The 10871-nt window shown below is 43.6% G+C and overlaps 2 protein-coding genes across 2 annotated transcripts in view; one reads left to right on the top strand and one right to left on the bottom strand.

Annotated features, from left to right (window-relative positions):
* The first annotated feature begins 1148 nt into the window (after positions 1-1148).
* ATP5PF (ATP synthase peripheral stalk subunit F6) lies at positions 1149-4009 on the top strand. Its single transcript, XM_088529799.1, has 3 exons — positions 1149-1348; positions 2890-3014; positions 3875-4009. The coding sequence occupies exons 1-3, from the start codon at positions 1179-1181 to the stop codon at positions 3901-3903; spliced, it is 324 nt and encodes a 107-aa protein (XP_088385925.1). The 5' UTR covers positions 1149-1178; the 3' UTR covers positions 3904-4009.
* An 861-nt stretch (positions 4010-4870) lies between these two features.
* JAM2 (junctional adhesion molecule 2) overlaps positions 4871-10871 on the bottom strand; it is a 28667-nt gene continuing 22666 nt past the window's right edge. The window contains exons 5-10 of the mRNA XM_088529806.1: positions 10328-10533; positions 9503-9605; positions 7688-7795; positions 6871-6886; positions 6032-6065; positions 4871-5063 (exon numbers count right to left, since the gene is read on the bottom strand). Of these exons, the coding sequence (XP_088385932.1) occupies positions 5031-5063; positions 6032-6065; positions 6871-6886; positions 7688-7795; positions 9503-9605; positions 10328-10533 (500 nt within the window). The 3' untranslated portion in view covers positions 4871-5030. The remainder of the gene's footprint in view (positions 5064-6031; positions 6066-6870; positions 6887-7687; positions 7796-9502; positions 9606-10327; positions 10534-10871) is intronic.

The following is a 10871-nucleotide window of genomic DNA, read 5'->3' as shown; positions in this document are numbered from 1 at the left end:
GAGACAAAGCAGGGACTTCCCCTACGGCACGAGCGGGCACGCGTTACCGGGGCCCTTCATGACAGCCCGCTGCTACGCCGGGATCTCCGCGCGCCTCCTCTCGCCGCCACCCCCCAGGCGCGCACCGAAGCCTCCGCTTTCCCCCCGGGACCGCACGGGTCTATCTGGGCAGCGGGCGCCCCCCTGCAGCGCCCGGACACTCGCGCCCCCCGCCCGGTCGCGCGGGGGGGACCGGGCCCCATGGCCCCTGCCCCGGCACCGCGGCGCAGGCCCCGGGAGGAGCGCAGGTCGCGGCACCTCGTAGCTGTTTGAACCCGAAACGGAAATGAGAAGCGCGGCGCCGCCAGAAACGGAAACAAAACACGGGCCGGGCCGCCGCGCCGCGCTCACCCGCTGCCGCCGCCGCCGCCTCCTGCGCGGCGCCGGGCCGGGCCCCGCGCACGGCCGCCCGGCTCCGCGCACTGCTCCGCTCCGCTGCCTCCCCGCGGGGTCGCCGCGCAGGGGGCCGCGAGGCCGCGCGCGGTCGGGACGGGCCCGGCGAGACGGGACGGGACTGGGCGGGAGGTGCGCGCCGCGGCCTCCCGCGCCGCCCGGGACTACAGCTCCCAGCAGCCCCCGCGCCGCGACGGACAACCAATCGGCGTCCCCCGGCGCCCGCCCTGCCCTTCCCCGCTTATGCCGCCTGTCCCGCCGGGCCGCTCACCCGGAAGCGCTTCGCCTCCTTCCGGCGGCGGCGGCGGCGGGACCCAGTGCTGCGCTCCGCCGTGCCCGGCGGGGGGCGCGGGGCGGCGCGGGGGAAGGGGGCGCGGGAGCTGCGCGGCCCCAGGGTGCTTTGCGCGCGGGGGGGCGGGGAGGGGAGCGGGGCTTCCCGGCGGGCTGTGCGCGCGGGGCGGGGCCGGCGGGAGGCGGCGGCACCAAGGTGACCGTGCGGGCCCTGCCGTCGTTGCTATTGTTATTACTGTTATTATTGTTGGTTTTGTTGTTATTAGTTAATTGAATCCGCCCCGTTGTCCGCACCGGTGGCGGCCCCTGCCCAGCGGCAGCGTGTCCGGCGGGGCTGCCCGAGGGCTCCTCGTGCGGGGGTTGAGTGTCCGGTCTGCTCTGAAGGGCGTTTGGGAACGTGCTCGGTCCGTGCTTTGCCATTTATTCCTTGTGTCTCTGTGCCCAGCGTGTTCACCATGATCCTGCAGCAGATCCTGCGTCTCTCCTCCGTGCTGCGCGCCGCCGTCTCCGTGCACTTGCGCAGGAATATCGGCCTCTCGGCTGTCGCCTTTAACAGGGCCAAGGAGCTCGACCCGGTACAGAAGCTGTTCTTGGACAAGATCCGGGAGTACAACACGAAGAGCAAGTGAGTAGATAGCGGTGTCCCCAAGCGAACGGGACACCCGTTTGTAGCTTTTCCCAGGCCTAGAAGAATTGCTGGCTGTGGCAAGCATCCAGATGCGTTAGTTGTGCAGCCTTGGCTCTGGATGCTGTGAGGCTTGCTCCTGCATCAGCGGGAGAGTCTCCGTTAACTGCCGGGGTCACCAAGCAGGAGACACGTGTTCTTTCAAAAAGGCATTTAGCTGTTTTCAGTATCACACTGATGAACTTGTCTCTCTCTACTGTACCTCCTACTGAGGTAAAGGAGAAAGAACAGTCTCTTGAGCCTATTTTCACTGGAGCAGCCTCTCTGTGAGTGCCTGTGTAAAGCTGTATAAAAGTGTTTTGACTAAATATTCCAGCCTTTAAAAACGAGTGAAGGTTGTCATGGTTGTTTGTCCTTCTTGGAGCAATGTGGCACTCTGATGCGGCTCTCACTGGGGACTCCGTGGACAGAACGGTACTAAAGCAGAACGTAGCCCGGTTTGGAAACAAAACAAGGAGCAAGGATGTGAATCTCTTGCACCCTCGAAAGCTGCTCAGAGCACCCCCTCAAAGGCTAGCCCGAACGTGGGGTGTTTCTTCGCTTGGTGCTGGCATACATTGCTGTCGAATGCATCGAGGGAGAAGGTAGCTGTGGCAGCGTTGCAAATGGAGAACGCAGCTCTTTTCCCTCTGGTTCAGAAGAAGCTGCCACGTTAACCAGTGCATTGGCTGTTCTGAAATAGGTTTCTGGCTTATGCGTGCTCATGCGCACAAAAGAGCAAGTCTTATTCAAAATAAGTTCAATTCCATTCATGTGGAATCATAAGCTCTTGTAGTGAACTACTTATCAGGAAGCTAAGGTTATAGACATTTCGTGTAATGCTCAGGTTGTTGAGGCTGAATGTGATAATATGAAGTAGCTGTCTTGGGAAGGATGGGAGCTGCCTGGAAGAAAACATGGATTTCCACAGCTTCGGAATAGCCTGCTCAGAGGAAGCGTGATTCCTGCCTCCTTGCCAGCCATAACTGGTACCAGGGCGGGTGCTGCACAGTATGACTAATCTGTAAAGTTACTGTCTTATGTTTGTATTTTAAGAAATTCCTGTCTGACTGTATCTCAATGCAAGGTGCCATTTTGCTTCATTTTCTTTTGTTGCTTTTTTGTTTAGTATTCAAATCATGTTATCTTTGCAAGAATAAAGTTAGTCAGGAATAGCAGCAGTTCAAATCACAATTTTGTGCAGAAAATCCACCTGGAACAAATGAAAAGTCCAGTCCAATCCTGGATACTTGTTTTATGTCTCAAATTGCTGCCCTGAGGGCTTAGATATTCATCAGTCCTTGCAGAAAGCCCTGGGAACATTGTTTATCTGTGTGGTAAACAGGCCTTATGGCATGCCTCATTTTGACTCTTGCGAACATTTTTGTTTGCTTTAGTTGTTTTTGGAAGTGATTTTTAATTCATAAATGGGTATGAGAATGTAAAACTTCCCTCTGACCTTTGAGAACTGAACTATTAACTGGAACTTTTTACTTTTTCAGACAGGCTGGGGGGCCTATTGATGTGGGCCCTGAGTTTCAGAAAGACATGAATGAATCCCTTGCTAGACTTCAGCGGATGTATGGTGAGGGAGATCTAACCAAGTTTCCAGAATTCAAATTTGAGGGTGAGTAAACACTCTTCCTTAACTTCTAAATACAAGTAAGGACATACATGTTCATTACCAAGTCCTCTAAGTTAATTTCTGTTTAGTTTTAATAAGGATAATAATCTCAGATAAAAAGCCACCAGTGAATATCCTTGTCAACATCCGACAGCCTTTTTCAATTAGGTATTAGTTAGCTGAATTAAGCATCAGAGTAGGTTATCATCTTAATTGCTCTGCACAGACCCCACAGAAACAACCCTCTGAGGCACCGCTCTTGCTTTTTTTTTATTCCCCAGAAGAGGTCAGCAACGTGTCACTTCAAAAGCCAGTTTTCTCAAGATTACAGTTTGCAAATTCTGTAAGCTCATCAGGAAAGCCAGTGATTAGTGGATGAACAGAACTTAACTTTCTCCTCATGAATACTTGTGATTAAATTATGTGAAATGGACTGTTTTCCAGTTAGCTGGAGGTCATGTAATGGATCTAACTTTGCATGTTTTGTATTATCTAGATTGATTGTGACATGTTTGTTCTGATATGTTTTTCTAGAATGCGAAGGGACTGAACCAAATCTGTCTGCCTTATAGGCAAAATTACCTACTTAAAGGCAGGGTTATTTCTTTAGTTCTTCAAGTTCTTCAGCTTCCCTAGTGCTGTGGCTTTGCCAACCATAAGTGACACCAGTGTTGGTATTACAAAGTATGCCGAATCTAGACAGTTATGTGACTGAGTGAGTGGAGTTGTACACTACAGCAACACCTCATTTTAGCTCCCCAGCTTAATTCTTTTCCTTTCAGTAGCATATGAATGGGGTGTTTGAGGCTGGAGTAAGAAGAAACTAATGTGGCTTTTCTTCTCTTTCCCTATCTTACCCTTAGAGCCCAACTTTGAAGAGACACCCAAGTGATTGCTGCAGGTTGTGAAATAGCAGTGTACTTCAGTGGAGGTGCTGAACATGACAATGGTTGTAACTCAATAAATGTGCTTCAGGTTGATTTCTGAAGTGTGAATAAGTTCTTAAGTGTATGGTGATTTTTGTCATCTATCATAGTCATCATGCTTCAGTAATTGAAAGAGTTCACTGAGAAACTGTTTTAGCAAGTTACTCTTTAGTACAGATACAAGGTTAACATGGATAATGAGGCACCTAGAGCAGTTTTGAAGTTACTTCTTTTCTTCATGATTACACTGGAAGAGTTTCTACAGAATGAATCTAAACCCTGCATCTGGGCCATAGGTTTGTGGAAGATCTGCAGAGCCAAATGTGTAAGTACAAACGCAGTCATTTTACACTTGGAGAAGCAACTAGAGTCTTAAGTTTGTGGGCTTTGCATTTCACTCACTGAACTCTTGCCACCAGCCTTTCAGGAACTATTTATTTGCAACACTTCAGCAGTCGAGGTCCAGATACCAGAGCTTGGTTTTGCTGGCATTTTTTCTGTACTTCATTACAGATGCAGTCTGCAGAAACACAGCTCTGTACTTCCTTGCAGCAGAGGCAGCTGCTATAGGCATTTCACATTAGACAATACTACAATACGGGAGCCTCAATTCCTGGAAGCTCTGTTCTATCAGAATAGCAAGGTAAAAGCTGCTTAAGTGCTCAAGTAGTAAGGGCTGGTTTTGTTGCCTTTAAAGCAACATCAAGGCACTAATAAAATGGGAGTTAGGATTGCAGGAGAGTTTGAACTCTTGACAGTTGGTGAAAGCACTTTCAGCAATGACTTTTAGAGAACTTCTTACTATTTGTATTTGGAAAGAGTGTCTCAAGCTGTAAAAATTAATCCAATATTGCTGAGTTGGTATATGAACAAAAAGAGGTCTTCAAACAAACTGATTTTTATAGTCTTTTTATTTCTAACTTTTAAGTTAAAAAAAAATGCAACTAATGCACTATGGGTTACTAAACAGTAGCAGTTTCTATTTTCAGTGTGTAATACATGGAAACTATTTACAGAATGGAAGTCAAAAGATCCCTTTAATATTTTGTATAACAAGTAGTCATTTGCTGTCCCTCACAGAGGCTGAAATCTTCTAAATAACAAAGGATTTGGTATGCTTGAAATCCTAAATCAAGTAAGAAAGGTGACGTAAGTAACATTTCCAAGACTGTACGCAGATTAACATTCATTGTACATTTCAGAGGAAACTAAGACATACAGGTCAAAAAGAGGAAGTTTGCCCGAAGCAGTGTCTGTATCAGTTAATATGTTTGCCTTTCTGGAAAGGGAAATTTGCAGAATTCACCTCTTGCACAGAAGAGAAGTGGGACTCTATTAAAACTATTAAAGAAGAAAAAAAAACTTGCACGGAACACTCGATGGAAAGCTGTTTAATGCTTTAGTTGCTGGAAGTGAAGCATTCACTAAATTGTGAGTTTAGAGTGAAGGGCTTCAGTTAAGATGAGCAAACCAGACACCATTCAGAGCTACTAGCCCATCTCAGTAATTTTCTTCTATGCATCTAGTATGCATAAGGAAGTAAACTTACGCTATATATTACATGTACTGTTTTCTAATTAAAGAATGGGTTGCCTTTCAGAGAGCTTTTCACATGGCCTTAAACCATAAATGTTCAAATTAGCTTGCTCCTAGCTGAAGTTTTAGTTAGAACTGCACTCGTACTGCACCATTTTGAAAAGCAGGAGCAGAGACCTACATAAGTCCCTTAAACTCTCTCAACCAGGAAGGGACAAGAGTTAGACTTCTGTACTCTGTATTCTTTTGCTTGCCCTGGTGGGATGATGGGAGACATCAAAAGGACAGGGAGATGCAGGAGGAGGAGGAGGACTAGGATGAGCAGGTAGAACATGTGGTCAGGGTGGTGAAGGCAGGTCTCAAATTGTGAAGTATATAACAAGGTGCTATAGTTGTGGGTACTTAAGGAGACTGAATCATAAGTCATAAATGAGGTATTCTTTGAGTACTGGTAGCATGTAAACTTGGGGGTAGGTAAACTTGTGTCTATAATGGTTTTGTAAAGGGGTTTTGAACAAGCTAAAACTTCTGAAACACTACTGAATACAAGATACTTGCCTTTTCACTTGTAGATTGATAGTTGGACTTCTTTCTGTTGATAGAACAGAATAGGAAGATAGGTTAAATAGCGACTTTGTGGTTTTAGTGTTAGCCTCTTGAGAAGTTTATGAATGTATTTGTCTTGATTGAGTTATAACTCCACTGAAAGCTTTTTATACAACTGTTACTGTCTCATGAACTGCCATCAAGTTACCTTCCCTGACTTGTCATTTCAAGGCTTGCAGTTATGCTGTCTAGTTCACAGATACTTCAAAATACTCTCAGTATCTGTTTTCACCTGCAGTTACCTGCAAGTGATATCATTAGCTTTAAAAACCCTCCTCCCAGCCTCTCACCTCAAAAGCAAGGCCAGCATTGAACACCACCTACAAGTTTAACCTTGTGTGAAAATACTAGAATAGACTGAAGAATTCTTAGTAGAAAGTCAGAGAAATCTAGAGAGGAGAGCTTTACATAAATGCATCTCAAAGAAGCAGACGAGGTGACCTTAAAGTCCTTCCCTAATCTTCACCCCCCCCCACCCCCACCAATGGTTTCCAAAATATTCTGCAGATACAGGCATGAGTTCAGTTTGGCCCTCAACATCTCCTGTCCTCAACTGGCCAACAAGGTGGTTAGTACAGATTTAGTAGTAATAATGTTTATTCATTCTCTGACCAGTACACCAGTTCTGATGAAGAACCCTGATCCTACACAGCAACAGTTTCAGTGTGAGGCCTGTAGAAGTACCATGTAAGAAAGACTTTAATGAAGAATCACAGTTACTAAATCATCAGAAGTGTAACTGAAGTTTACAGTAGCTGGCATAACACTTACATAAATATGAGGATACTTACTGGGAAGAGCTTTCCTCTGAAAAAAAAAAAAAAAAAAAAAAACCCAGTTATCACAAGAATAGGTTCCTTGGCTGATTTAACATTTTCTGAAGTATTTTCTCATGGCTTCTTCAGCTCTTTAGTTTCTAGAAACAGTTGCTGAATTGAGTTTCTCTGTGACAGTGAGTTTACCAGAAAAACTGTCTAGGTTGTTTTCAAAAATGATTTAAATTTAGTGCATGTGAGTTTTAACAACAACTCTGTTGGCCAGTCCCTCTCTGGCAATAGACTGTCTCGGACAGGGACATTTGGGCATCCCTCTTCGGGCTTGTGCTGAACCCTATAGGTGCTAATGTAAATGCTGTGGGGAAGTTGCTCTGTCAGCCACCTCCTGTGGTGCTCCTTAAACGCAGGTTTTCTCCACGTGTACTTTCACCATAACCCAGAAGAGGGAGACAGTAAGTTCACCTCAGCACAGCTGTTACAAGGTCACTGGTACTGCACAGTTAGAACAGCTAGAGGTTGCTTCTATGGTGCCTTTATTTGCAAACCCCTCAGACTAGGACAGAGAGGTGCTAGGAGGCTCTGCTCAGTGCTCCGCAGTGACTTAATGCCTGGTATCCTGAAACAACTGAACAACTGCACAAACATCACCACTCTTAATGCTTCTTCTGCATAGAAGTGGAAAAAATAAAATGTCTGCAGAATAAAGATAAAGCTTCAGTACTCCATATAGCTTTCGTACCACGGATTTAGGACTTTCATGAAAAGGAAAACATGTTAAAATCAGCAGAAATACAACCATTTTTTGACACAAGGAAAGATTAACTTTACTTACTTCCAAAGTAACCCTTTTTCTGGGCATAAAATACTCCAAGGCCACATAATGCTATTACCAGAGCCACAAATACCACAGCAGCAATGATACCACTTACATTAAGGTCATCTGTAATTATACAAAGAAAATCCAATTTTATAGACTGCAAAAGTTCCACTGGCTAGATATTCTCCATAATTGCTACAGGCACTATTTGTATTAATAGGGGAACTTTTGCCCAAGCTGTGTACATAAGTTGTGAACAATCAGATATTGATGAACAGTCTGAAAGCGCTTCTGCCATCACATTAACTTCCTTACTCCACGTCAAAAGCGGAGAAAGAATAAAAGATGTCAAGAGGTGCATACATCTTGTTTTGTCTTTCCCAAAGAAGAAATATTCAAGTCACATGCCTTTAAGAGCCAATATCTTGAATTCTTTAAAAAGTTAAAGTCTATTACAACATGTGTTTTCATAGAAAGGTAATCTGACTAAAATAATAGAAACAGCTGATGACAGTGTCAGGACATAATCCTGAAGAACTCTTCACACTGATGAGTTATGTAAAGTTGAATGCTTTTTATTTTTTTAAAATAAGGCTTTTACAATGCAACAGGCTAAGGCTACAAAATATTTTAGTCTGGATATCTGAAGTTGAAGTCGGTTCTGCTATTGAAAAGTCTAGCCATTTTTGTTTTAAAAGGTGGTGACTCATGCCCATTTCCTGATACAATGCACAAGACCTTCAGGCAGTCATCTATTTTCAGAAGAACATCAATAAGCAGAAATATTTCCCAAAGTTTTGTTATTTGACCAATTACTTATTTGAATCATAACTTCAAGCATACATTACCATATGGTTGGGGATTTTGCCTCAAAGCTTATCAATTTGTGTACCCTGGTTGAGAGCAGCTTAGGACTGCATGAGTATTTCTGCAGTAGAGAATTTTTAGCGTGCCTACTTGTTATATAAGCAAATAGCAAGACATGAAGCAGGAGTGCATTAAAAGCTTTGAGACAGTGATTTTCAACTACATTCTAAGAAAGCACTTGACAGCTGTTATATGGAATACCTTGACAGCAACATGTTTACAATATTAAGCCATTTTTGTTAGGATCTTTTAACAGCTTCAAGTATTTTTATTACACCTTTCTCCCCCCCCCCCCCCACAAATGGGCAAGAGCTAGTTTTTATTTTGCAGGAAACTCATACATTTGGCGTTACTACGAATTCTGCCTTTCCAGCCTCTGCTAAATTCTTCATTAACTAAGAAATATTACACTTTATCTACATTGTATTAGTAGGAGGAGGAGGCAGCTGGGTTTATGTGTGTTTTAAAGATGTTCCAATCTTTTCAGCTTTCCTCTGAAAGGTATGAATCATTATTTTCAATTAAAGCTAGAAAAGTGCTTCTGATCTGCAATACTAAAGTCTCTCAGGAGCTGATCTCCAAAGGAAGACTATTCATAAAGAAAGAAAGAAAAAACCCACCACATGGATGGGCAGATTATGCTGCACAGCTTTCTTAAAAGCACTCTGATAAGGGCCTGATATGGATACTACTATTGTATGAATTTCAGTGTTTTGCAACTTACTGCAGTAATTCAAAGGTGCTCAACTAACTGCTTTTCTGTAAAAGACACTGACTTCTATTTGTGCTTTAAAAAAGATGCTTGAAGTAGTCACCGTAACTAGGCACTCAAAAAAAGAATATTTGACTATGACATTTTGGGGGAGGAATAGTAAAAGGATATAATTCAATCTGGTATTAGCTTTCTAGTTGCATCATACAATAGAATCATTCCAATTGCAAGACTGTTTTGCTTTGACATACCCACTTGCATTCGCTTCACTGCGCATTTCTGAGCTAATCCAATCCCATTGGAAGCCTCGCAGAAATACTCTCCGGTGTCATTCCTTGTAACTGTGTTAAATAGCTGTTAAGACAGAGTCCAAACCCATTATTAGAATGGAACAAAATTCAAAATTTCCCTTTAGATAGAAATTGAAATGTCACAGTGTTTTTCTTTTTCTTCAAAATTTGAAAAAAATGACAAATCCTGATCTCAGTTTGACTTCATCGTGCACTTCCCTAATCACATTCCTTGGTCCTTATCTTCAACTACCGATGCATCTATAAGATCATCTTGTATATTTCAGCTAGATAGCTAGGAAGGGTATCTACAGCATGTTTCTTTTTCAGGAAATCAATATTTTTCCCAATAAAATGCATTGTCCCCCTCCAGCTTTAGAATCTTTGGTATCAAAAGATTTTGTTCATTTAACGAAAAATGAACTATTTCAGTATGTGTAAATTTTCCCATAGAAAAACAGACTATTTTTTAGAAATTGCACTTTGTATGAACTATTCCAATGAGAAGATGCTGAATTGCACCATTTACCAAATATTACTGCCATGCAAAGGAAGTGATCAGTTCCAGTATTTTTATATATATATATATATATATATATATATACATAAATAATCACATCTGATGTTTTTTTCCCCCTTTTCCCTCACATGTCTGGGACAGAGACTACCTTAGGTATGTGTTAGCATATGTTTCAGCATGACATTCATCTCAGATTAACACCACTGTGCATCCCTGCACTAAACATTAAAATGAGGCTTCTTAATAACTGGTTATTACTGTCTTACCAGTGTGCCTGACTTTTTATTCATGGTGTAAGTCACATTTGCTCCTCTCGCACCACCTGTTCCCGTCTTTTCCAGCAAGGCAACGCCATTTTTATACCACTGGTAGCTGGATGGAGGAGACCCCTCGTTTTCTTTACAGCTCAGCTCCACTACTGTTCCAGTCATTGCAGAGTTGGGTACCTCACAGATCGGAGTGGTTGGAGGAACTGCAGAATGAAAGGTACCCAGTCACATACATGCTGTCTATGTGACAACTGATGATCAGAAAAGCTCTCGAGTACACTTCCATGTGAATGAAGTGAGAGGGGCTCTGGAGAAGGGCTACTTCACGAGTCTTTTTCCTCCATAGCTTCCTGGGCAGTGTGTAATGAGCACAAATTATGTCCCCAGGTTTTGTTAGAGGATTCAGAGGAACTTAAGTCCGATTTTGCTATGGCTATTCTTACTTGTTTGTCCCTTACTTGTTTGTTTACCTGCAGGTACAGATAACCCTCTCTGCCACTCAGATGCAGGACTCCATTTCTTCTGCCGTAAAAATGAAGCT

This window comes from Tinamus guttatus, unplaced genomic scaffold, assembly GCF_059628265.1.
Source record: "Tinamus guttatus ecotype Peru unplaced genomic scaffold, ASM5962826v1 Tinamus_guttatus_pri_ptg000347l, whole genome shotgun sequence".
NCBI classification, from domain to species: domain Eukaryota; kingdom Metazoa; phylum Chordata; class Aves; order Tinamiformes; family Tinamidae; genus Tinamus; species Tinamus guttatus.
The sequence above is the reverse complement of the archived record's forward strand: the minus strand, read 5'-3'. Positions and strand labels throughout refer to the sequence as shown.